At 48.1% G+C, this 27370-nt stretch overlaps 2 protein-coding genes across 3 annotated transcripts in view; one reads left to right on the top strand and one right to left on the bottom strand.

Annotated features, from left to right (window-relative positions):
• Cdh13 (cadherin 13) overlaps window positions 1-27370 on the top strand; it is a 1022569-nt gene that overhangs the window by 22849 nt on the left and 972350 nt on the right. The window contains exon 3 of one of the 2 annotated variants that reach the window (XM_063247740.1): window positions 23693-23704. The exons of the other annotated variant lie outside the window; for it this stretch is intronic. Coding sequence (XP_063103810.1) covers window positions 23693-23704 — 12 coding nt within the window. The remainder of the gene's footprint in view (window positions 1-23692; window positions 23705-27370) is intronic. 2 annotated transcript variants of the gene reach the window in all.
• On the bottom strand, window positions 12642-15430 carry LOC134475814 (igE-binding protein-like). The gene is made up of 2 exons (XM_063247742.1): window positions 13249-15430; window positions 12642-13210 (listed from the first exon to the last, which is right to left on the bottom strand). The coding sequence occupies exon 1, from the start codon at window positions 14879-14881 to the stop codon at window positions 13886-13888; it is 996 nt and encodes a 331-aa protein (XP_063103812.1). The 5' UTR covers window positions 14882-15430; the 3' UTR covers window positions 12642-13210; window positions 13249-13885.

Here is a 27370-nt window from a genome sequence, read left to right as displayed (position 1 = left end):
GTTTCTCAACAATCAACAGGCTTGTGCCTGTGCAGGGGCCCAAGTGGGAGAAGCTTGGAGTCTTTTCTAGTATTCCCCGGAGGGAGGGGAGGGGCAGGCCCACAGAGGTCATGAGTTGTAATGCAACCAGTGAGACTTGATCGCACATGGTGTTGGGGCTACTGGAGGGGAGGGATAGGGGGAAATTGGAAGCTCCTTCTAGCCCAGGCTGTGGTTGGAAAGTCTTGGATAGAGACGTTTGGGCCTGTGAATTGATTCCCTGTGTTATGTCAAACCACCGGAAACATCTATTTCATACCCAAGAGAGAAGCCTGGCAATGAAGAAGACACTTAGCGCACACAGAGACAGAGAGGACCAGTTTTAACCCTCAGGGAAACACCTGGGGGTTTGGGGGGGTCTGATCCCCCCTTAACTTACCATGGTGTGTTTGTCTTGAGTGGTTCTGTTGTTGCTGTTTTTACTTTGTTCAAGGTCAGCTCCCCTGTAGTGCCAGTTATCTGGCATTTCCCAAATCTCTTGCAGAAAGGCTCATTCTTTCCCCCTGAGTAGTTTTGAGCCAAGCATGTAACATTGCTTGAATGTTTGAAAACTTTTCCCAGTTCTCAGAATGCAATTCTGACAGCTCTGAAGGCTGCCAATTAAATGAAGATTTAGATAACGGCTGTGTGGGAGAGAGAACACAATATTCTGAAACCTAATAATGGTTTCCTTCTGTCTTTTTGAGGCTCTGGAGTAATCCTGATTGACTGGCTCTCTGCTATGGGCATTCCCATTTACTGGACAATTTAATAACATTTAAAATGTTTGACAACCTTTACTTGGGGGCAGACATCCTCAGGAGAAGGGGCTCTGGGCAAGGCTGCGCATGGCGGACCGTTTAGAGGGGGGCCGAGGAATGGAAGGAGGCTCTTCCACCCTCAGGAGGGGCAGGGTAGAGCTGGGAACAGGCGCTTGGGCTGCGTTGCCTGGCCTGGTGCGGAGAGCGTCCCTTGTGTTGGCCGCTCCTCCAGCAGCACTGAGATGAATTCTGGGGACTGTACTTAATACACCAATGAAGTCCCTGAGGCCTAGATCCCTGCAGCCTAGAAGTCACGGAGCGGGTGGTCTCAGATCACAAGCTTTCAGCCTTTGCTCTTGGTCATTGATACAGAGTGAGCTTCGACAACCGGAGAAGGGATCACAAAAGCCAAGATGTTTTTCTTGATTTCCCACAGCACCAGAGGGTTTATCTTTCATACATCATTCACTCATCCAGCACATTTACTGAATGCCCACTGTCTGCCCTGTATGGTTCCAAGCCCCAGGAAAACAGCCATGGCCGTGACTGCGCCCCAGCCTCGATGGAGCTTCTGTTCTGGGTGGCAGTAAAGGAAGCCCATGGGTGGTGGGCTGTGAAAATATCCACGCCCTGAGAGTGGATGAGGGTGATGAGGAGGCTCCTGTAGGCAGGGCTGGGAGGTGAGGGTCCCCTGCGGAGAGCTGCCTGAGGTTTGTGGGTCTGCAGGAGAAAGAACAGCCAGGAAGGGCGAAAAGGTCATGCAAAGTCCCAGAGCAGGAAACAGAGGCGATCACAGTGTCTGGGCCAAGAGCAGGAGATGAGATCAGGGAGACAGATTTAGGCTACAGGGAAGGAGCGAGGGAAGCCATTGGGGGGAGGGTGGGGGAGCCAAGCAGTGACGTCATCTGTTGCCATGGCTTAGGCGGCAGAGGAAGCCTGAACCCTTTAGAACAAACCTGCCGAAGCCCCCCTCCACCACAGTCTGCTTTTTCTGTTCACCCACATTAACTTTATACACACGAACTCATTCAGTGCTTCTCCACAACCCGGTGAAACAGGCGTTGCTATTATTGTGATTCCCCTTTTTAACAGTGGGGAAACTGAGGCTCGCAACTGCCACTAATGAGGGAGAAGTGGAGACTCTGCTGAGCCGCCTTTCGGTTGCAGCTCGCTCCTCCAGGCCTCTGGGTTTTAGCCACAGTCGTCAGGCTCCAGCCTTGTTTCAGGGTCTGCAGGAGGGCGGGAGGCCCCGGGCCCTCCTGAGTCCTGGTCTGTCTCCGGAGAGTGGGAGAGACAGAATTAAGCAAGCATTTGCGGAACAGCAAGTGTGAGGCGTGGAATGCACTCTGGGTTTAATTTCCGTGTACAGAGGGGAGCGTGCGGCCCAGCTGGGGCACGCAGCAGAAGGGAAAGATGGCATCTGAGCCGGCTGGAGGCGCGAGGTGGCGCTGGGGTGTGCAGGGGGCCCAGGACGGCAATCAGCGGTGCAGAGGCACAGGCTGGAGAGGAAATGGCCGGGACTGAGTGGCTGGAGCGATGTGTGCAGGCCTGGGCCTGGTTGCGTTTGAGCGGTGTGCACAGGTGTGTGCATATGTGTGCATGTGTGTGCATGCGTCTTGATGGTGGTTCACACCTGGCTACATTGCTTTCATTGAGAAATAAACTTTATTTTGAAAGCAGTTTTCAGTTTATAACAAAATTTAGTGAAGGGTAGAGATTTCCTAAACACTCTGGCTACATGCATGTGCACACACACACACTCGTGTGGCCTCTTCCACAATCAGAATCAAGCTGCTTACCAGGTGGTGCATTTGTTGCCCTTGAGGAGCCTACACCGACGCCTCAGGGTTCACTTGGTGCCCTGCGCCCTGTGTATTGGACAAATGCGTGTCTGTGTTTGTCCTTGAGGCAGGGCATGGAAAGCTTCCCTGCCCTGAAAGTCATCCGTGCCCATCTCTTCAGCTTCTTCCATATTTCAGACAACTACTGATCCTTTTTACTGGTCCCACAGTTCTGCCTGTTCCAAAATGTCACCTACAGTAGTTGGAATCATGTAAAATGTAGTCTTTTAAAATTGGGTTTTTTCTTCCGCTTCATTATAGGCACTCAAGGTTCCTCCATTTCTTCCCTGGCTTGAAAGCTCTTTCCTTGTCAGTGCTGACTAATATTCCACTGTCTGGTGCACCGCAGCTTATTCATTTACATACTAAAGGGCACCCTGGTTCCTTCCAAGTTTTGCCAATTATTAATGAAGCTTCAGTAAACATTTGTGTGCAGTTTTTCCTGTGAAAATACTTTTTCCAACTCTTTTAGTTAAATGCTAAGGAACACGATCGCTGGATGGTATTGTAAGAATATGTATACTTTTTTTGTTAGAAACTCCTGAATTGCCTTTCAGACCAGGTATACCATTTTTCAGCCTCATAAATAAAATAAAGAGACCCACATCCTCACCAGCATCCACTGATACTCATATTCTGGATTTTGGTCTTTCTAATTAGTGTATAGTGTATAGCGGTCTGTCATTGTTACATTAATTTGCAACACCCTCATTAAAAATGGGGTGGAACATCTTTTCATGTGTTTATTTTGATTTTTGGGTGCCTTCTTTGGTGAACTGTGTGTTCTCTACTGTTGTTGCCCCTTGTGTAGGTAACTGACTGTTCTTTTTCTAGATGTTGAATTTTAAGAACTCTTTGTATATTTTTAATAATGATCATTTATCAGATATGGTTCTGAAAAGTATTTTTCCTAGTCTGTTTCCATCTTCCCATTCCCTAGGGAATGTATTTTCAGATGTGGTTCTTACTAATATTGTATCCTAATCTGCCTGCTGTCTTCTCATTCTGTCTCTTTTACAGTGCAGAAGTTTTTCATTCTAATTAAGTTTAATTAATCAAGTCTTCCTTTCATGGATTATACCTTCAGTGTTGTATCCAAAAAGTCATCACCATACCAAAGGTTATTTAAATATTTTCCTCTGTCATTTCCTGGGTGTTTTATGATGTTGTATACTGAGGCCTGTGTTCTCTTTTAAGTTAATTTTTGTGAGGGTGTAAAGTTTGTGCCTGGGTTGTATTTCATATTGTGGGTATCCGGCTGTTCCAGCAGCGTTTGTTAGAGGGGCTCTGCTACGTCACAATGCCTTTTGCTAATTTGTCAATAAATGGACTATTTATCAGGGTCTGTTTTTAGGATCTGTATTCCATTCCACTGCTCTTTCTGTTGATTCTTCAGGCATCACCATCCGATCTTGATTATTTAGGCCAGCGGTATTGAAACTTTTAGAGACCGAGTGCTCAAACTGCAACCGCAAACTCACTTATTAATTACAGAGAGCCCGCACTGAGGTCCTAGTTTAGAGAGTCAATGTGTACCGTGAAGAGAAACCCGTAACAGAGCTTTCGTTGATGCGAACAGCCAACGGCAGCGTGCGCCCCATGGGTTTATCACACTGCTCTCGGGCTACAGTAATCTATGGCTGAATAATTCCCGTCTCCTAACTTAGTTTTCTGCACTATTATGGTAGCTATGTTGACCTTTTGCATCTCAGTAAAACTTTAAAATCTGTTGATTGATACCCATGAAATAACTGTCTGGTATTTTGATTGGGATTGTGTGGAATCTGTACATCAAATTGTGACAAATGGATCTTCTGATATAAATCTTATTTTCTATGAACGTGGACTGTCTCTCTACTTACTATTTGATTTCTTGGATCAGAATTTTATGCTTTGCCTCATATAGATCCTGCACCTATTTTATTAGGTCTGTAACAAGACATTTGATTTTGTGCGGGCGGATGTTAATGGTGTGGTCTTGATTTTCGTCTCATTTACTCGCTGCTGGGATACAGGAAAGTGAGTGTTTTCACATATTTATCTTGTATGTTACTGATGGCTCAGCAGTCAGCAATGTGCAAGGTAGGTTTTCTGGTGGCTCTTAATCGGGGTATTTTTTGTTGTTGTTTTTTGGTACCATGGATCGAACTCACAACCTTGCACTTTTCAGGCAGGCGCTTGTGCTGCTGACCCAAATCCCTGGCCTGTAGAGACAACTTCTTCAAGTATTTCTCCAAAGACTCAACATCACCTAAGTCCAGCCTCTAGGTAGCGTCACTTCTCGACATGACCCTGGTCTTCTGTCTCCATCTTTATGCTGCTTAATGTGGATATCACCTTAATTTTGTTCCAATAATAAAGTAGAGGACCTGTGGCTGATTATAGTCCTACAGTTGGAACACTCACTGGCAACCTAGTGGGAAATACCCCAAAGGTAGAAACAGAGTTCATAAAGAGGCACACGATGACATGAGTGGGAAACGGCCTCCCACTGAGAAGGGAGTGCCACCCAGGCACGGGTCCCGCCTACAGCTATGTGGCTGTCTGTGTGCTCATCATCAGCCATGAAAACCAGCCTTGTGTAGTGTTCTCCTAAAGGCAGACCGGCTCCAGAACACAGGGTAAAACTCTGAACAGAGAAGAAGGATACATACTCACTCTTGTGAAAACCATACAAACACAGCTCTCCTGCTGAGGACTTCCCGTAAGGTGGTAATCTCATGTCCACAAGAGTCCACCCCCGGCCAGGATGTGTGCAAGGCACCAGGGGTGCAATGGCGAGTGGGAGGGGGTTGAGGGTCTGGGATATGGCCCCTGAAGTCCTGGGGGTTTTGAAAGTTAAATACGAGGCAAGGTCTCCCCACTGGGAAGGGCTTTCTTTGAGGTCACCTGATTCTTTAGCGGGGGAGCTGTCCTGCCCATGGTGGTTTTTTCTCTCCCCCTACCACTAGGAGCACCCCTACCCCACTCTGTAAAACTGAAATGTCTCCCTTTATCAAGTATCCGTGTGTGTGTGTGTGTGCGTGTGTGCGTGTGCGTGTGTGTGTGTGTAACCACTTCCCACTGAAATCCATTGCCTTAGGAGAAGGGTTAGAAGTTACAACACCTCCCTTCAGGAGGAGTCAAAACTGCGGTTGTGATGAGGGGCTTCCCTGGCAGCACTGGGGGGAAAGACAACAATTTTCCAAAGCAGAAAATAAGATTGCATTTATTCTGCAGGTTGCCACCAAGTCGGCTGAGGCTCTAGATTTCAGGGGAAGTAACTGAGAAAAGGAAGGAGAAGTGAAGTGACCCAGAGGTCGCAGGAGCCAGGGAACCTTAAGGAATCATGGGCTCCTAGGATTAGGGATGTGAACATAAGCATGGATCAGATAGACGTCAGTAAAGCCAGCAAACACGAAAACAAGGAAATCTGGTATCAAACGTGAGTTAAGTCAAGGCAGAAAGACACGGTCATAGCACAGTGATATTTTAAATGTCCAAAAATGTCTCATGGCAGAAAAACTAACAAGCCTCATATTGACCCCTGAATCCACCAAGTAAGGACCTTCCCGAACCTTGCTGGGGGTGTGGGGTGAACAGAAGAGGAGTTTGACTTCCAAGCTTGGGCAAAAGCGAGTCCAGCGAGGCCAGAGGAGGAGAAGGAAGAGGGATTTGGGGCTGGGAGACCCGCGCGGGGAGGAGGCATCTTCAATCCTATGCGATGCCACCTGGATCCAAAAACATTGGAGCAGCTTCACAAATAAATTCTGTGTATGTGTGAAAAAAGACAGAAATGGAGCACAGAAAAATGAAAACAGTTTGATTTGTAGGGCTTTCAGCATCGCAAATGCTGCTTTTCTCCATTCTTATTTAGAGGTCTGTTGCTCTTGCTATGATTTCGTCCTAGTGATAAAAGTAAAATCTATGTATGTGGCTACTAACAAAGGTGAGGCAGAAAGAGCCCTTGGAAGGATGTAGCTGGCCCAGATTTAATATTCATTAAGCTTTAAAAACTCTAGTAAGTTTATTGAAGAAGTCATAAAAACAAACTCAAGATCACCATCTTATCCCTGCCAGGCACAGGGCAATGAGCATTTCAGAAGGGGCCAGTCTCTGTGTGGCTGTGCCCCCAGGGCCAGGGTGATGTTTATTTGGGAGTGATACAGCTGACTTCGTCCTCTGCCTCCTCCTGTCCTGCCCAGCATGGGGCCTGTGTGCATGCGACCCAGGGGAGCTTGAGTCCCGATGTTTCCACCAGGGTGCAGTGGGAGTCCTGGGGACACACACCGTACACTGCAGTAGGTTAGCTCTGAGCACAGCCTGATTGCATGAAAGGCACCCAATCCCGTGTTTATGTTTTTCGGAGCACAGGCAGAAACAGGAATGGGAGACGTTAAGAAAGGGACCATACTGTACTTTGCGTTCATGAGCGCTGTTAACAGCACATTATTGCAAGCCCCAAGTAAAGAGGCCGCTGTCAGCTTGTTCTTCTGCTGGACACCAGCTGGCCCTTCTTCCCATGGAGGGGATTACTGTAGGTACCTCCCTGGGGAAAGCCTGGCTGTTAGCCTTAGCACCTTCCCCAAAGTCTCTGTCTGTTAGGTTGCTGCAGGGCAATGTGCAGTTCCCATGAGGGTGCTAAATGCACAAAGGAATCTCTGTGTCTGAGGGCTGGTTTCCGAACAGAGGGACTCATCTGTCTCTTACTCCAGTGGAAATGTATGCAGATTGTTAGGAACCTGGCTTGTTATTAATGGAAAACGCAAGTATTGAGGGAAACCTCAATTAAGGAATAGTGAGCGAGAGCTCTTATATCCACACAAGCAGAGCTGCATCCCGGCAGAACATTTAAGGGGGACGCTTTCGGAGCAACAGATACGCGTTCCTCAATTAGGAGACGTGGTAAACTCTACTGTCTAGCGCTGTGATCACCAGGCAGTTGTGATTATGTTTAAATTTCATGTAATTAAAGAAAATTTAAACGCCATCTTTCAGCTGTATGAGCCAAATTTTAAGTGCTCAGTAGCCACACTTGGCTATGGTCATCAGAGAGGACAGGGCAGCTGGAGGACATCGTCACTGCAGAGGGATGTGGAAGATAGTTCTGGGTTAAATGAATGATGTGTCCTCACAGTGGCTGACTCTGCATACTGGTGAAAGATCAGATGCAGATCGTTAACACAGTGAGGTTTTCTTGCACTCATTGACAGATTTTGATATGAAAAAGTGACCACAATAGCATTCCTTGTATTTTTAAAAATGTGTGATAAGACTCTAGGCAGGGGGTATTTTTTACCTAGCACATATATGTGCACTCATATGTAGGTGTATATGTATGTGTGCAGTTAGTTCTCATTATTGGTGTATTTTTTTGTGAATTATCGTATCCCATGTAAACTTACTTGTAAGCATGAAATCAATAAGCATCGCACTTTTGTGGTTGTCTGCAGACGTATATCAAGTGCCAGGAGATTCTAGGTTCCTGAAGTATGTGTTCCCAGCTGCGGCTGAACAAGGTGCTCCTCCGCCTCTTGTTTCAGCTCTAGTACTGTGAACAGGTGCCCTTTCATGGGCCATCTGGGGCCACGTTTCCCCCATTTATTTTCTTGTCACCATTGGTGGTGGTGGTGGTGGCAGTTTTGCTCTTTCAAGTGGTCACCCACGGTAGCGCTGAGTGCAGTCCTCGGCTCAGGTGGGCTGTGTGTGAGGCGCCTCTGCAAAAAGTGCGTGTGTCCGATAAGTTTCCTTTATGTTTGGAGTAGAGAGCCATTGGCTGTGAGCTCAGGGCTAGTCAGTTAGCAACATGCAGCAATTAAGCCTCTTGAAACTGACATGCACAGAAAGCAAGGTTACGCATTGACTGGCTGACAGATGTGTCCAGAGCCTCACAGGAACCTGCTGGGGCTCACAGGAACCTAACTGTACATTTCTTCAAGGAGCAGTGTTTTGGGATTTCATTCAGTATTTAATGACTTTATTGCACGTAGTTACCGTGAATAATAAGACCCAGTTGTGTGTATAAATTTTACGAAGTCCCCCAGAGCCTGTATGGATGGAGAGGACTTTGGGACGGAGCCAGGGCACCCCTCTCTGCCCTCGGCCATTGTACATCCATCTTCTGCTAAGAGTAGTAGTTTTTGGGAACCTGCTCGCAGAAGTCAGGACTCTTGTCTTCAGGTGTTTTTCTATCCTTGCAAGTTCCTGCAGTTAGCTGCAGACTTACAGGAATGTGATGGCTTATCATCACTGTTATCAATTATCATACCAGTCCACCTACTGTGTGCATTAAGGAATAGAGCTGCCTCTAAGGAAGTCACCCCCTTTCAAAGGCAGGGAACCAGATCTCAGCTCAGGGAGACTCTCTCAGGTAGATGGATGGCCACAAAGTCTTTGTTCTTCTGCCAACGAGACCTACATGTGAAGAGCTGGTGGGCAGCTTGACCAACCCCCGCCCTTTACGTAGTAGGCAATGAACCTCCACGGAAGAGCATAGCATTAAAGCCAGCCTCACCTCTAATCCTGGGCTCCAGGCTCTGTCACACAGCAATGACAACAATAGATTTTGTTTTGTTTTGTTTTTACTATGTACTATAACCTAGTCACTAAGATAAGTGAGCCCTGTTGGTTATCTTTGATTATTTGTTGTGCATATCACAATCAGAAAGGTGTGCATTTTTCAGATGAGAAACAAAGGCTTAGAGAGTTTGCAAGGCGTACCCCAGGCCACACAGATGGAAACGGCGGATCCAGAATTTATAAGGAGGTGGTTCAGCCTCAGAGACAGCCTGTCTTTCCACCACCCGCCCCACACCCAGCGTATCAAGATCCTTGTCAAGATGAGTTGAAGTTCCAATTGAGAAATTATGCAAAATGCAGCATACAGTTCCTGCAGCCCAGCTGAGTTCTAGTCCTCCAATCTCCCTCCTTAAACATGTGCCCCTCCTGCCCCAGGCCAGCCCCGAACATGCTGCTATTTCTCTCCAAATGTCCATCCCTCTGACAAAGGATTCAGCCGTTGCTTCTGGGAGGAGAGCGCTTGGTTTGTGTCTTTGGAAGTGATCTTATACTGCCAGGTCCACCTTCCCTCACCCGGTGCAGCTGGAACAGTGATGCAGGAGTCAGATGCTGAAGCTTGGCCTCAGTCTCTGGCTTGATTGAAAGGGCTTCTGTGTCTGTATTGTATTAGGAGAACTATTGCTGGATGCAGGGGTGCAGGAAGAGGAGGGGTGTGAAATCAACAGTCATGTGTACGTGTGCAGCCGCACCAGCACTGCAGGTGCATCTGATGGACGGTTTGTAAGGCCCTGTCCCTGATCAGAACGCCTCCCCAGGCCGTGGGGAGAGGAGAAAGAGAGGCATTTGCCCACACATGCCTCGCTTCCAGTGGCCAAGTATTTCTCCATGGGGCTTTCCTTCCCTTGCGCCTTAGATGGCGCACGCTTGGACGGGGCCCCTGTGGTTAGGAGGAAAGCCCTTGGGCAAGAGTTGAGAGGCTCCAAGCCCAGTCAGGAGATGGGTGTGTTAGCTTGCCCATTTGAGTTCAGCAGAGCCCAAACTGAATTGAGCCAAGACACTGGCAAGGATGATTGTGACTTGGTGTATCCATGTAGTTTGAGGCCATCACGAAACTGTGTCACTGTGGTGACCCTCACCCCCACCCACGGCATCCAAAGCTCCGGAGTTCACTACTTCTTACTGTGCCCCTGGACGTCCCTGTTCTGCTGCTTTGCTGTGCCATATATTGTTAGGGAGACTTTTCAGTCTTTATGTTTTGCTTTCAAAGTGGTCTCGGCATGCGATAACTTAAAGCCTAATACAGTTTTTCAGAAACACCTGTATTTGTCTGGCTGACCTGATATTAACACAGGTTCTTGCCTCTGCTTGAATGTTACTCCAAATATTACTGTACCATTACCAGGGCTAGACTCAGAATCTTTAGAGCGCCTCTGTGTGCCTGCTACCATGAATACTAAGTAGATGGAGCGGGATGGCTCTTGCTTCACCAGGAAGAGCAGGCAGGGCTCCCAGGGCTTGTATGAGTCTGCATGCAAACTTTGGACTTACAGCTCACCAGTTCTATTGCGCAGGTAATCACCGGTGTGCAAAGCTTTGGTTTGCTGTGTCCTTGAGCCTGGTCACAAGCTGAGCAAGCTATGCAGAGGTGGTGAGAGCTGGCAAGCCTGGAGATGTGTCAGACCTGCTGATAATTACGGGGCCACTCAGACATGTTGCCAAATTTATTCTTGGTGCTAGTAGATCTGACTGCACTGCATACGAGGAAATGAAGCAGATTGTGCTAAATTTAGCATATACGCCTGTAAGGGACATCAGGTCTTACCCCAAAGCTGCATCTCGGGGGCAACTGCTAGGGTCCTATTTTTGTCTTAAGTAGGTGCCCAGGTCATGTATTCAAGTATTGCCAGCTTGGTGTGAAAATTGAAAAGGTTGGGTCCTACTTCTGACCTACACATTCAGGATTCCTTGGAGCGGGCTCAAGATGTCTGTATTTTGACAAACCTTCCAGAGTGACTCTTGTGTGTTCCTCTTGTGTGCCCTGAAGTGTGGAAACTGCCTGAGGAGTGGTCAGCAGCTTGGACCTTCTGGGTCTCCCTGTGCTGTATTATAGTGCAGCTCAGTGTTGGGGTTAGAGGAGGAAAAGCCAAGGGACTGTTGTGTCAAAGAAAGGCTATGAGCTCATGCTGTGGACTCCTGTCTGGACCTCTTTGGACCATTAGCAAGTTCCAGATTCCTGTGAATCTGAAAGTCCTCCTGTGGAAGTGGAAATGCTAAGATATCTTGCTATTATTTTATGGGTTGCTCATGGTGCACTGGACTTGGACAGCCTGTTGACTGCTTTCTTTGCTCTTTCCACCATCCACATCCAAGGGGCTGAATTAGCTGGACCTGGAGGCCGTGGCAGAGCCTCAAGCCAGAGAAACCGGAAGCTGGCCTCTAGGACTTCCTGAGGATTAGGAGTGAGATGCCACAAAAGGCATGGCCTAAAGCCCACTGTAGACTGCTGGGTAACTTGGGATGGGAGTTCAAGCCCTCTCTGATAGTCTCTGGAGCATACTGGACATGGGGACAGCAAGCTGGATAAAAGTAAGTTCCAGATCCAAGGACAGTTCCTTTAGATGCCTGAGATGTGGCCCTGCCCTGCATTTAAAGCCTGGAAGATCGTATTGCTCCATCAAGCTCACAGAACATGTGTACTAGGTCAATAAATCTTATCCACTACCACACTAATAAAGTCTACAGAGAAAAGACTGGGCTTTTAGGACTTACCCATTGAGCCTTTTATTTTAAGTGACACTCTAGTACTGACTTAATTGTAATTCTGATAACATTACTTGTAATACTGTCTCCAGTCTGGAAAATTAATTTGACTGGAGAAATTCCAGAAAGACTTAAATGTTTCTCATTAAAAGCATTATAGATAACTTATTAGACATTGTAACTAATTGTAATACTGCCCAATGTAGAGCCGCCCAATTAAGATGCTATTTCTTTTCCCATGATTAGTAGGAAAACCTCTTCCATACGAATATGCCCTCTAGAATGCAGATCAATTAAGCATATATAATTGGACCGGACCATTTGCTCGCTGATAGTGGTGAGATGTACCCCAGCTGGGTTTGGTAGGCTTGCAAAGACAAATGTCTTGAACTCTTGTTAGGAGGGTTAACAAATGGATAGCTACAAGGCAACTTATGTGCTAAATATTCCTCCTCATCCTTTTAGCAAAGATGTATTCTGTTTTCTCAGTATGGAGGATTTCTTGCTATGTGTAAACATTTTCTGTCGGTGTCACTCCCGGCCGGCAGGAAGGACACACAACAAAGTCTGGCAGTGGACAACCTTTCTGCGTTGGAGCGTTGTCCACTGCCATGTCTCGGGGTTCAGTCCCCGTACGGGCCACCAGATGACCGGAGCCGCGGAAGACAGGAGGCCAAACTCGAGCAGGATCAGCTCTCAAACTTTATTACGTACAGCGAACTGGACCTGACAAGGTCCGCCACCCTCAGTTGGTTCCTCTTCCGCCCGTTGGGGGCAGGAACAACCTCTTATAAGGGGAAGCAGTATCCAATCACAGAGAAGCGCGCCTAACAAGCTGATAGGCTAGCGTCACGGGTAACTGGGCAGACCTGACAATTTGGCGGGCTTGTTCAGGCCGGGAAGAACCCGGAAGCAGGAAATGGGCGCCATCATAGGCGGCTTCCCACATCTCCCCCTTTTTTATTTATTAAAATAGGATGGTCTGTGGGTCCCTCCAAGGTGTCTATGACCTTGTTGCTGTTAGACACCTAGGAGTGGGCCTACCTTGTAGGCCGAGGCATGAGAGAATGTAGAGGTCTACACCCTGCTGTGCATCACCCTGTTTTGTGCATATCCTTGCGCCAGGACCATGCTCAAGGTGAGTGGTTCATTTTTTCGCAGGGCCAGGCTTTTGTGAACCGAACCTGGATGCATATAGACATTCATTCCTGCCTTCCCCCCAACCTTTGGGGCGGATGGCACTGCAGTACCCTTGGTCTCGCATCTCAATGCCAATAATTTGACTCCGGGAGGGACCCCTGGCCTTATAGGCCATGTATATCTGAGTGGAGCCTGTCTTAGGTTGACCGGGAGGGCTTTTCCCGTCTTACCCGTCATTGGCTTGCCCACTCAGCTCTTATAGCTGATGTTCTGCAATGTGAAGGAGATATGCGGCAGCCTGCTGGCCTGATGGGCCACCTGCTGCCATTTGCATGGCTGCCATAGCTGTGATCTTAACCTGCTGCTGAGTTTGTATGAGGCGATCTAACAAGCATTTAATAACCACAAGCCCTACTAGGATAGCCATGGCAATTAGCATAATCAAGGACTGTTTGATTGATGGTGTAAACCCTGGGTGAGGCGGGCGAGGCCGCCGAAAAAGGTGCCAATGTAGGCGGGTGGTGCCAAGGACCCCAAAGATATTGTGGTGGTTCTGTGGAATCTGAGCATATCACAGGGGTGATTAATAGGAACCCACAGAATAGAAAAAACTCCAAACCAGACATTTTAGTTTGTAGATGGTCTCGGGCGCTGAGCGTCGGTCCCAGAAGGGTCGAGTTGACTTGTGTCCGCGGGCTTATCCTCCTGTGCTTTATCAGGAACTGGTGGGGAGTTTCCTGCTCGCGTCAATCTTTCCGGGACCCACAGTGGTTCGCAGCCTGGTTCCTGTGGGAAGACACAAACCGCACCTCGGGTCCAACTAACCACTGGATCCGGGCCCATCCATTGTCCTGTAAGGACATCTTTCTATCTCACCAGCCCTTTGTCGGCCGGGGACGGATTGCTATGTTCCATGGCAGGGGAATGATTTTTATGATTAAGGTTTAAAAAATTTATGGTAAAGAGTGCCAATGATATTCTTCCTTTGGGCGTTAGGCCGTGGCCACCCAATTCACGGCACAGGCATGTCCACTCTTCTAAGGACCTATTTTTGTTAGTTCTTAGGACATCACGGCACTCCTTAGTGCACTGTTCAAAAATCAATTGTTTTATGAGAGGGTGAGCCACCTCAGCATCTGGAAAAATCCTGTTAGCGGCCTCAAGCATGCGGGCCACAAAGTCTGAAAATGGCTCTCCCTGCCCTTGTATAATTTTTGTAAGGTGACCCGTATGTTCTCCCTTTCCAGCCAGCCGTCTCCAGGCCTGGAGGCCACAGCGGCTAATTTGTTCATAAACCTGGCAAGGGTATTGAGTTTGATCTTCCTCAAAGGCTCCTCGCCCTAATAGCATATCCCTGTTCCACTCTCTCTGGTTATTTTCCCTGTTGGCTGCCGCCTGCTCTACACAGAATTCCTCATTCCAGGACTTCCAATCTAAATATTGTCTGGGGGAGAGGCAGGCGCGTGCCAGCTGGGTCCAATCTCCAGGAGTTAAAAGCAGACCTGCCAATGCCTCTAAAAGCGCCATGGTAAATGGCGCATTGGGCCCATAAGCTGAAACTGCGTCCTTGATAGTTTTAAGTTGTTTAATTTCTAAGGGCTCATAATATCCTCCTCCTCCCCTGCCTCCTACTTGTACCGGGAATGCATGGAGACCGGAACACTCAAAGGGAAGCCGCGACCATACCCTCTGGTGGAAGGAACGTCCTCCTCCCTCCCCAGATGGGGGCGCAGAAGGCAACCCAGGAAGTAGCTCTCCCTCTAACCAGGGCGGTGCCATAGGTTGTGGTGGCAGCCCAGGGAGCAACTCCTCTTCCGGCCACGGCGGTGCAGTGGGGCCTGGCGCCCTGAAAGGGGTGATCATGGGTCGCGAACTTGCCAAAGGGCGGAAGGGCTTAAGCTCCTCCCGTAAGGCGGAGTAGCTCGGGCAGGGTGGTGTTATCTTCCCGAGCCCTAAGTTCCTCTTTTAACGGTGTAGGAGGGTCATGCTTAGCAAAGACGACCTCCTCTTCTGAGCCTTCCGAATCCGAATCAGAATTAGAGCCCTGAGGGTCCTCCGGAGACCCACAATCGGCAGTGGCTCCGGGCTCCTGAGCATTCCGATCGAGCTCAAAAGCCTGTCGGGCTGTATTAGCGAAGCGAAAGCAAAACAGATGCAAAGGGAAAAGAAAAGAAAAAAAAAAAAACGGGCGTCCACTCGTGTGGCGCTCAAAATCTGTTAGGTGCGTCCACCCAACCCAGGTGACCCAGTACTCACCTGTCCCGGGAACCGCTGTATCTCACGTAGCTGATCAGGGTGAAGAGAAGAGGTGCTCGCGGCCTTCCGTTGTTATTGGGCCAGGTCCTCCGTCGTACCGCAGGCGACAGCAATCGCACCTCCCGGCCGAAGAGGCACGTCGCTGAGTCTTTTATTCCCCGTACAGGCCACCAGATGTCGGTGTCACTCCCGGCCGGCAGGAAGGACACACAACAAAGTCTGGCAGTGGACAACCTTTCTGCGTTGGAGCGTTGTCCACTGCCACGTCTCGGGGTTCAGTCCCCGTACGGGCCACCAGATGACCGGAGCCGCGGAAGACAGGAGGCCAAACTCGAGCAGGATCAGCTCTCAAACTTTATTACGTACAGCGAACCGGACCTAACAAGGTCCGCCACCCTCAACGTTGATTCCTCTTCCGCCCGTTGGGGGCAGGAACAACCTCTTATAAGGGGAAGCAGTATCCAATCACAGAGAAGCGCGCCTAACAAGCTGATAGGCTAGCGTCACGGGTAACTGGGCAGATATGACAATTTGGCGGGCTTGTTCAGGCCGGGAAGAACCCGGAAGCAGGAAATGGGCGCCATCATAGGCGGCTTCCCACAATTTTCTCTTTAAAATACAGAGAGAAGCCACTGTGCCCTGTTCACTCTTGGTCTGTCTGAAGGGGCAGAGATGGGGAACAGCCCCGGACAATTGCTTTTTACCTAAAGGTTGGAGGGTCTACCTGGGGTTCTTCTGCCCCAGGATACTTAGGGCTGCTAGTTAAACTGCCCACTCCCGTGCCTGGGAACTCAATAAGAAAGTTTAACAAACTGAGGTTGGAATTTGCCAGTTGTCACCAAGATGTTTGACTCCACGCTGCATTGCAAATGCTTCTATCAGAACTCCTGAGGGACTGGGAAACAGCCAATGTTTGTAGAGAGTCAGAAAAATTGCTACCAGGGCCCAGTGTTAAGAGCAAATGACTTACACACATGAAGGAACATTATAAATAGCTTACTACGCATTGTAAATAATTGTCAAACTGGCCAATGTAAAGCTACCGAGTTATGATGCTCTTCCCTCTGTTGTGATTAGTTAGCAAAATTTTTCGCATGAATTTTTCCACTGGAATTTGCAGCAAACCTTGGTGTGTGAAATGAGAAAAAAAATCACACGGAACAAAACCAAATGCTACAAGTCCAGAGTCACTTAAAAGGGCGACCCTGAAAGGAGGCCCAAGCATAAGCAGGGTTCCCTGTATCGCCTGGGTTTGCCCCTCCTGGGTGCAGCAGGGGCGAGGCACATAGGATCATCTTGTAGAAGGATGGATGGGGTTCCCATTAGGGAACGAGCGTCTAGCACTGGGTAAGAGGTTTGCAGCATTCACAGGCTGTGCATGAGCAGCCGATTTGAGGTAGTCGAGTGTGGAGCTTAAAGACATATCCCTGGGTTTCCCTTGAATAAATCATCTCTTCTGGTTGTCATTTTTCATCAACAGGCAATTCAGCAAAAGCTGGAGTTGAGCATAATGTTGCATAGCATTTCAAAACATCTGGTCCTGGGGCTGGGGATTTAGCTCAGCGGCATAAGCACCTGCCTTGCAAGCAGGCGGTCGTGAGTTCAATTCCTGGTACCGGTAAAAAAGACAAAAAAAAAAAAAAACATCTGGTCCTAATACGGAGAAACATCTGTTTAGTACCTGCGACATAAACAAGCCATTTTCCCGTGGCCGCCCCTGTGCACCCTCCTGGAGGTGCAGGGTCGCTCAGGCGGGTTTGCCTCTCAGCATCTTCTCTCGGTATTTCAGCGCCAAATGCGCGTACGATCCCCTGAAACCTGCGTGTCTGCTTTTGCAGCTGTTTTGATGCATGAAAACAAAGTCGTAAAGCCGGAGACTGGCTCTGGGCAAAGTGCAGTGCAAGCCTGCCCCGTGCCAAAGCTGACGTTCTTTTGCTGCCACCGTGAATTGCACTATAATGAGAAGAGGACACAGATGAGAAACACAGCGGAAGGAAGCCCAAGAGGATTTTGTTTTATTTTTCATCTTTGGCCCCGTTTCAGGATGTAAAGCATTGGGGTTTGCTTCTGCGTTACCCTGTATGCACTGTCACCAGGAGGCAGCGCCATGGCTTGGTCACATGAGCCAATCAACGAGGCTGGTTCTGTTCCTGATATTCAAGGTGATAAATCAGATCATACTGTTTATTCTGATGCTGCCACCTTCAGCTCAGGGCATTGCTAGGCCGTGTGCACCGCGCTGAACTCAGCTGTAGTCCTCCTCGGCTCTGTATTCTACCACTGACGGAGTCACCCCGGTCCATGGCCCCCGTGTCATTCTCAGCTTTCAGGTCCCTCAGGTCACTTCCAGTTCCCGTGTCCCACATGTCACCCTGTACCCACCTCGCTTTCCCACAGCCCTCTCAGCAGTCAGCTGGAGCCCTCATCACCTGCCGCGTGGGATGCAGCCTGTAAGCTGTGACTCTCTTCTCCGGAAGCTCCTTTCTGCCCTACCCTGAATAACTGCACCTCATGGATTTACTGTTTGCCAGGGAATTCCTTGTGACTCTCTTGGTGGGTGGGAGCGTATTTCTCTTAGAAAGAAAACGTATTCATACTTTTTGGGTCCCCCTCTAAGTTACCATATAAAGCACGTGGTCCCAAGTAGGAAGTTTAGGTGGATAGAGATAGTGGACTAATTTCATCCTCTTACTGTTTTTCCTCGGCCATTTGTCCCTTCCTTCTGTCCTCCATTCGGTCATTTAGTCAGTCAACACTTCAGGGAGCTAGAAATACTAATGGATGGGCTGGGGATTTAGCTCAGTGGCAAAAGCACCTGCCTGGAAATCTCGAGGTTGAGAGACCCTCGGGAATAAAAGTTTCCATTCCAACACTTCTGATCTCGGACTCTAACCTGGGCACTTCCCTGGGTGCTGGGCTTTTGTTAGTGAACCAAATAGAACTACCTTTACCCTTGTGGTGCTTAAAGTTAGCAGAGAGGACAGGCATTAGATAATGATTCCAAGAATCATGAAGGTTATGAAAAGGAGAGTTAAATAGCACCATGAAAAGGTCCTCATCCTGCCTGGTGATCCCGCCAGGTGAGCAGAGCAGTGTCCTCTGGAAGCAGGAGGAGGAGTCTTCATGTGGGGTGGAAGGAGGTTGCCCAGAGATGATGTCACTGGTGCGGGTTCTTGACATATGCATAGGAGCTCATCAGAGCGGGAGCCTCAGCAACAGAGGCGACTGTACAGGCAGCAACTCTGAGTGCTCTTAGACCAACAGACTTTATAATCCTACCCAAGTCTGGAAATACGCTCTTTCATGCCTTTCTAGTACGTGGGTGGGTTTAGGGTGGAATTAAGCCTACACAATAGAAGCTTTCTTTCTATCCCAAACTGTTGAAAGGTGTACTCTCTGGGGTCAGAGATGGCTGTGTTGATTTCTGTCCTAGTGCTGTATGATTTTCCTCTTTAAGAACATACCTTTGAAGTTGCAACCCTAAAGTGTTTCTGAACTGAACTGTAAGCACGGTCTGCAGCAGAAAAGACTTCTGTCTTCACATCAGACTGGAGACTGGACTTTCAGCTGACACTGTACTTGGTTCATTTGGTTTCGTATTCAATTTAAAGCGTGTGAAATGCATGTGAGGTCCAGGTAAGTGGAGGGAGGTCAGAAGCGTGAGCATTGCCCCGGGAGCGAGGGAGCGCATCTCCTCTACCATCCCCACCGTGTCGGGCTGACTGTGGCAGGGGCAAGTTCCCGGGCTCCAGAATCCCTTGATTCTTATATTCCCAATGTTGCTCTCGAGAAGTCCTTGGATTACACATGTAAAACCAGAGATGGCGGATATTTAAATTTGGAAAGCATCACTGAGACTTATGAGGCATATCAGGCATCTCCTGTGCTAACCCTTTTTCAAAGCGAATTATTTTGTGGATGTTTGAGGTGGGGGTGCAGTGGAAAGACAGAGACAGGAGGAGCAGAATTATTTATAATGATGACATGTGTTGGCGGGATGGGGGCTGCCTTCTGAGACACAAATGGATGACAAGGAATAAGTTATCTCTTTATAGATAGAAAGTGGCAATAATTGCATAGTTTCTGGCTTCGAAAAGTCATAATCTATTAATTTGATGGCTATCAAAAAGCCATAATGTGTCAATCAGGTGTCAGAAGAAAGGGGTGCTTCAGAGCTTTGAAGCGTGACATTTAGAACACTGCGGGATACCTTTATTTTTATTCTGATAGTAATAGGTAGGAAGGATTCAAACATTGCACACTTAGGCAATGAATATCATTTGAGTTGTCTTAACAATTTTGCACCTTAAAAGCGGCACTGGATCCCTACGCTGTATTGAAAAAAAGCGTAAAAGTCACCCTACAGTGCGTTACAGGAAGGTAATTTCATCCTGCGATTTTACTGACATTACCTGTTATGGCGTTGCCTCTGTGGTTTAACTGTGAACCGAACCTGAGATTATTTCTTCATAAATACCTGCGGCTCATCTATTATTTCTATCCACTATGAGGATATATTCTTGAAATTTAGCAATGGGCACCGGGAAAAATGCTCTGGTCTATCACTGGAATGTCAAATTGATGGAAGGAAGAAATTGGAGATGTCACACACAGAGAAAAATACAGCTTTTCCAGAGCCAGCCGGCTTGCCAGGAGCTGTGACCGAGGGTGAGGACGTCCCGTTCTCTGCCTGAAAAGGAGTTTGCCTCCATGGCTCCTGGTATAATAGCACGTATCCCAAAGAGATTCCTGGGGAGATTCCTGGGGAGTTCTATGGAGAATATTATCTGGTGCAGAGGTCACCGTGCCCACTGGTCTCACCCTCTTCCTCCCGGCGAGCAGGGCATGGGCACTGTCTGTGTTTCCTTCCTGCCTCGCCTCCTGAGGTCCGGCTACAGTTCAAGTCGGAGAGGGAATTACCCTGCACATCCAAGTTAGCCTCTGCGGCCACTGCCCTTAGTACAAGCAGGGAGTGGGGTGGGCACTGAGCTCAGAAGCGCAGGGGAAGAGGAGTTGCTCTTTGGGCCCAGGCTGTTCTGGACCTTGGCCATTTCCTCAGAGACCACAGCAGCCACATACAGCACGCAGGTTCTTCTTCCCCGCAACCCCAGCAACAATCCCATCTATGGGAGAAGGCTTTTCCCACTCACCACTCCATCCCATTGTCCAGAGGACAGGGAAGGAGGGAGGGAGGAGGCTCCTTAAGCAGGCCCCGCCCACCCTGGAGCACCCCAGGTCCTTTGCTTGGGACAGTTTATTTGCACAGTGATCTCACCTGCTCCTGGTTTCACTTTCATCTGCCTGGTCATCAGTGACACACGTTTGTCCTTCAGTTTTGTCGCCTCTGAGCTCCATCGTTAACTAGTGTTGATTTCTTACTGTTTATTTTTTTAACTTCTGCATTATTTCTACCCTTTTTTCTGTTTTGCTTAAAAAAGTAAGAAATCCAATGTTAAGCACAATGTTGGGCAACTTTTGGGTAACTAATAAGGACTGAATTAATAGATGCCATGATTAGTAGATAGAGTTAGTCTCTTTTAATAGATCAGAAAAATCAGGGCTCGTTCTAAGAGTTTGGAAATTTCAGAGATAGGCTTCAAACTCGAGTCCCCAGGTTTGGGAGCACCCTAGGGCATTGCTGTATACGGAGAGATACTGCTAGGTATTTTTTAAAGGTTACTCTGATCACACCACGCAACACAACTGTTTTCAGTTTGACAGTCTACCATTTTCCCATGTATGTGGAAGTTTTTTGATAGTAGGCACTAGAAACTTCTGCTGGAACAGGGCATTTCCCCCTTCTTTAGCTGTCTTGATGACTTCAGTGTGTCCTGGCTGAGCCTTGTTTAGGTGTCCCATCTGACTAATCTGAGTGAACTTGGCTTCTGACCTTGCTGTCACAAACTTGCCGTCTCTGAGTGATTGATGTCTTCTTGATCCCTCTTGGAAAAGTGGCTACGAATATGATCCAGGAAATCTATAGCTGCAAATCTAGCATAATTTTACAAGCCATGGCCAGAATAGTAAGAAGCATTGCATGAAAATCTTGCAAGAAAATTACCCGCCATCTGTCATCTTTGCCCTTTCCATCAGCCTCCCCAGATCCCGGTGTGAAGCATCCCACGGCGGGACCCCTCTCTTCTCAGAAGGCTGTGTCTACACACTGTGGGTGGGACACACTGGGTACATGGGTGGATTGGTACATGGTTTATAATGTAATTTCATGTGAATGTATTTCACGGTTTTAGGATCAGAAAGAAACCAGGCTGAATATAGATAGTATCTTTATTTAAAGTACAAATACATGGCATCTAGAAAAGTTTTCTTTGATTATTATTTTTATTATTTTATTAGAACATGTTTCTAGTACTCCTCCGGGGAACTGGTGCATGTGTGTTACACATCTTATCTCCTTTTTTTCATCCTCTTTCCTTCCTTCCTTCCCTCCTTCCCCCTCCATCTGTCTCTTATCCCCTCCTTTTAGTGTTTAGGACATATTTGCAATGTAAAATATTTATATTTCTTATTACAGTGATACATGCATTCTTTGGTTTTGAAAGCTCAACTTTCATGACAGGATCGGCCCACCTGAAGTCCTTTTTGCAAGCTGTGAGAATTTCCGCTTGTGTTTCTGTTCACAACATAGAATGCTCACCGCTGGAGGGCAAAGGCGAGGTTATGTTTATCTTCGTATCTCTGGAGACTCTCAGAGGCCGCACTGGTTCTAGGCACTTGAACCTTTTCTTCCATGATGTGATGACAGGAGTGGTGAAGCAGGAGGCTTGGGAAGGAGGCGAATCCCTGCTTGTCTTGGTTTCCGAGTGATACTTGAGTCACCGGTGAGGTCAAGGTGGCTGCCTGCTCTTGTGTGAAGTAGGCCACGGGGCCCAGGAACTCACAGAGCTCAGAGACTGCAGTGGAAGTAGCCGCTTCCTTGAACATCTGGGCCATTATTTCCCTCAAAACAGAGGGAAACCCTCTTGTAGGCAAGGACACCCTATTATTTACATGTGCTTGCAATCAGTACTCATGCCAGAAGGTGAGCCGATATGGGGGACAGTATGATTATAGGAAAGAGGGCAGTAGGACAGGGGACAGAGCATTAGGGAAAGAGGAGCAGCCACTCAAGGCAGTGGACACAGATTGGGCACCGCTATGGACAACAAGGCACACTCTTTTAAGGAGCCACCAGAGAGCACCTCAGAACTGTCTGTCTGTGGGAGTGGGGGGTTCTACTTCCCCAGGGTCAGTGCATGCCCCTGGGGTGCCAGCACCTCTGCAGTTTCAAAAGTGACCTAAATGCCTCAATCTTTCCTTTCCAAGATGTGTGACAGACCACAGGGCGCAATGCAGCCGTGAGAAGTACGGCTGAAGCCAGGTGCTGGCGAGCTGGCTGTCATGGCTGGGGATCAGGGGAGCAAGTGTCACCTCAAACATCACCTCCTAGCTTAGATATGGACTTCACAGGAGATGTCCTTCTGGAATGGACTTGTGATGCTGAAAGGCTTCAGTGTTCACAGAGGAAGTGGGGGCTAAGGCAAAGTGTGACAAATGCTGGAAACCAAGGCAGAAGATCTTGGGGATGGGGTCAGCAGAATACAGTGACTGTGAACACAGGATCTTGCTTCCACGCCCCCGTTATGAATTCTGCTGCTGCTGCTTGAGGTTGGACTTACTTAGTCCGCATTGGATATAGGTCATCTTCAGAGAATGGGCTTCAGGGGGCACACACGTACTGTTAAAGTTTAGATCAAGAATGACCCCCCCTGGAAAAACCTCTCAATGCACACAGAAACTGGGCTTTCAGACGGTGATAGGGTTATGGGGGGCAGGGTTGATACACCGAATGTCTTAGGAAGTGGAGCCGGGTTGGAGGAGGTGGATCACTAGGACTGAGGGGGCTCCTGCTGGCTTCCTCTTTGCTTTTTGCTTCATGACCAGCATGGTGTGAAGTGCTTTGCCCCAGCAGGATGCTCCGCCATGCTGTTTCTGCTTGAGGCCAAGCTGATGGTGGGCTGTCACTGTGAGATGAGATAAATCTCTCCTTTTTTAAGTTTCAAGGGCTGTGTATTTTGTCCCAGTGATAAGATACATGCATCACCTGTGTAACTGGAAATAGTAACATTCTGAACAGATATTAAATATGGATCTGGAACATTAGAACTGATCTTTTAAAAGGAGCCTTATCTCACGGGGTTGTTAGGACAATTCAGTGAAGTACCCTAAGGGTTGGAGGGCACAATGATGGTCCATGGCAGTCTCATTGATAGCTGTCAAGAAGAGGAGGAAGAGAAAGAGGGCCACCATGGCTGTATGGGGCAGGGAAGGCTCTTCTTTGGAATGGAGGGAAGAGTCTATAGGAAATGTGCTCCTCTCCACTTCCTCTTCCTCAATCCAGAGAGAGAGAATTGGTTCCAGGGTTCCCCCAAAGCTGGTCATCCTTGGCTCAGTCTATGGAAGAATCTAAGCATTGGGGAGGGCTCACAGATGGTGCCAGGAGGAGCTGATGAAGACCATAAGAAGGGCTGGTGAGAACAAGTATGAGAGCTGGCGACTGTGGAACATCTCTAATGCCAGCCTGGTTCTAAGAACTTCCCGAAAATGGTGAATTAGTCATAGTTGAGGTACCATAATTCACATTCTGCACATCACAAACATGAGGGCTAAGATATGAAGTAATTTGCCCTGGGTGGCATTGCCAGGAGATACAGAGCTGAGATTTGACTGTATAAGTGTGATTCCAGAACCCATGTGCATAAGGACCCTACCCTACTGCCTTGGAGCCATCCCTCTCTGTTCACACTTGTTCACACTTGTTCACACTTGTTCACACTTGTTCACACGTGTCTGGGAAGTGGGATGACACAAGAGGGTCTTTCAGCCCCAGAGTTACATATATGCAGTGTAAAATGTGCTTTAGTAATTGAGTGAGTTATTTATAGACCACCCATATCATTAATTAGCACTGTAGGATTCGTGGTCCCAGCAGGGGAGAGAAGAACCCTCTGAGTAGCATAATCTGAGGGCTGTCTAAGGGACTATTTGTGGAGATGTGGGAAGATTTGGGAGAAACCAGTGAATGCGTGAGACCTCTCCACTGCAGGGATGTGACACTCCCTCTGGGCCTTGAAAGGCCAAGGAAGCAAAAAGGCCAACAGGATCTGGAGGTGCGGCTTAGCGGGCAGGGAGGGAGCGGGGAGAGGACTCCTCTGGGGAGGAGTTTTTCCAGGGCCCCAGAGGGAGGGTTTTAAAACAGTCTACCTTTACCTCACTGGCTCTGATATGACATCCTGCTGATCAGGGAAAACCAACAGGAAGCCGAGAAGAGCCTAGAGAAGAGGCAGCTCACCCAGGCCAGGTCATAGAACACAGGAAGATCAGGACAAGTGGAGGGTTGATCTGGCCAAGGAGCAGCACCGGCAATCCTGACATGGTGTAAAGAGAGATCTCGGTGGGGCCCAGAATGGAGCGGGAGTGTAATATGTCTGACATTCCACAGCTAGAAACAAGAGTGCAGAACTGGCCCAAAGCCCAACACAAAAATCCAACCCTGAAAAATCCAACGCTGAGTGAAAGAAGCCAATCAAAAGGAGCACATATTGTATGATTCCATGCACATGAAATGTCCAGAATAGATAAATCCATAGATGAGGGGAGTCGATTGGTGGCTACTACAAAGTAATGATAGGTAATACTTATTGAACTCTTACGGTAATACTTATTGAATTCTTATTGTCAATGCCCATTCCCAAAGGTGAGGCTGTTTGCATGTTCCACACAAATAACTCTCATGGGTGGGTAGACCACAGTGCGGACGGCATCCCTCCTGCAGGGCACTACAGATGTGGATTCCCAGGCCTCACCCTCACGTTTGCAGACTGGGGCCCAGGCTCTGTGAGTTCTGCTTGTGCAGGGGAGACTAGGAGCAGTGTCCACTGTGGAACGCTGGACAGGCTCAGGAGGAGAGCAGGACACTACCCACCAGGGCATGTGCAAGTGGTTTTTATTTCTACAATTGTGATGGCTGGGATTCTGCTGAGTGAATTGCCCACTCCACATTTACTTTCTCTTAAACTGATGGGATCCATATCTAAGCATGGACACTAATTCAGTATTTAACAATCATTAAGTAAAGAGAGAGTGAAATATCTGCACTATGTAATTACATAAAACATGCTTCTGGCAGTGTTTGCCCCCTTGGAAATTCAAATAGGAAGTCTCCCAGGAGCAAGGTTGTACTTTTGGAAGTGGACACAGAGTAATTGAGCTTAGCTAATGGAGATAATTAATTAGGAAAAGGATGTGTTCACTTCTAAGAAAAATATCTGAAGGATCTCCCAGAAGACCTAGCTTTCTGGTCTTGCTGTTTTCAGAAATCAGTGACACCTGAAGGCCTTGGCCCTGCCACTCTTGGGAACTAAAAATGCTATACAAGCCTCTAGTTCCTCCCAGCCCTCAGGATGCTCTACCTACTGGAAAAGGGCCAGGTTACACCAGGGTTCAAGTTCTGCCTCATGTTTTAGCTCTCTGAACTTGGTGGTGACCTTACCCAATCCCCAAGGGTTTGGCATTCTCATCCAAAGCCTGGAGTTGTAATAGCAGGACAGTAATGAGGATCCAGGGAAACCACGGGCCACCGAAAAGCAAGCTGCGGATCGGAAGGCGCTGCACCCTGGCTGAGACGTAGTGGGCTCTGTCTCAGCCATGGGTCTTGTTTCTTACCTCTGGGTCACCTGTTTGACCCTGCCAGCCCGAGTCTGAGCTGCAGAAAGCCGCATTCTGTCCTCATCTTTCTAAGTTGGCAGCCAGTCAGCTCCCATCTGCCCCTTTCTGGACTCCAGATGCCACCCCCCTTGTACCCACCATGCCTGGCTTGGTGGGCCCACTCTGGGTGTTGTGAAATGCTGCTCCTGAGTCTTCCAGCCCAGCCCTTCATTCCGCCACCCTGATGAGGCGGAGGACAGTCCAATGGGAAGACAGCACATTCAGACTCTCCAGCCCCCTCTTCGCCAGGCTCATCACAGCAGCACTGACCTGCAAATCTAACAGTTTTCAAGTTTCAAGAGGCTTGAGAGCAAGTGTTGGAGGTTGCAAGCAAGAGATGTGAGCATTCATGGATTAAGGAACGCATCCATTACCCAGGAAAAACCTCATTTTGTGCACCAGACTATCTATGCCATCTAGTCAATCGATAGCTATTGAATGAGAAGGAAACGGCAGCCCACAGAGGCAGGGCCTTGATGTACATGAGGTTTTTGCTTTCTGCTCATGAGAGATATGATATTACATGTTACACAGGACCTGCTGCAGAAAGGAGTTTATTTTCTGTGTCGATGAAACATGTATGTTTTTTATTCTTTCACAGAACCAATGGCACCATAACATATTTGCTTTGACTGTTCCCACGCATTCTTTTCATTATATCCCCTCTGGGAGGTTGAGTGGGGGGAGTTTTGCCATCTGCCCCTCCCCAAAGACTATTTACAATGAGCCTCAGTTCAAACTGAGTGGATGGAGCAGCTAGGGACTTGAGCCTTTTTGGGGACATGTTCCATGATGGATAGCATTTCCTGGTTTGGATATTTTCAATTTCCTGCTGTCAAGAAGCATATTCATGGAGCACCAGTCTAGGATTCCAAACAAACCATGACCGTGACATTGAGCCGTGGTGACCCACGCATGTATGTCAGTGACTTGCTTCATTTTGTGCAGTAGCTGTTATTTATGGGTCACCTAAATCTCTATGGTTAGCAAAATTCTAAAGTGCATCAGGAACATGAGTTCAATTAGTGATGTCTGCCGGGGCTTGACACAGTAGTTATTATGTCCTGAGTACTAACTGTCTCAGCCTGATGGGCACACAGTGAAGTGAAGACTCAGAGAACTATCTCACTATGTGAGAGTTCTTTCCAAAATACTTTTTGAAAAATATGGACACGAGGGTCTATTACAAATCCATGTTGATTATTCAGAAAGGAAATACTTAACCTTGTTCTTAGTCTCTTTTCTACATGCTTGAGCTCTTTGGCATGAAAAGGCAGGGCTCAGCATCTTAGGAATTATCTTCTGTGAACATGTGCATAATCTAGGGTGGCC

The sequence above is a fragment of the Cavia porcellus genome, unplaced genomic scaffold (genome assembly GCF_034190915.1).
Source record: "Cavia porcellus strain 051 isolate PalLab524CR breed Dunkin Hartley unplaced genomic scaffold, mCavPor4.1 scaffold_4, whole genome shotgun sequence".
Lineage (NCBI taxonomy): Eukaryota > Metazoa > Chordata > Mammalia > Rodentia > Caviidae > Cavia > Cavia porcellus.
The sequence above is the reverse complement of the archived record's forward strand: the minus strand, read 5'-3'. Positions and strand labels throughout refer to the sequence as shown.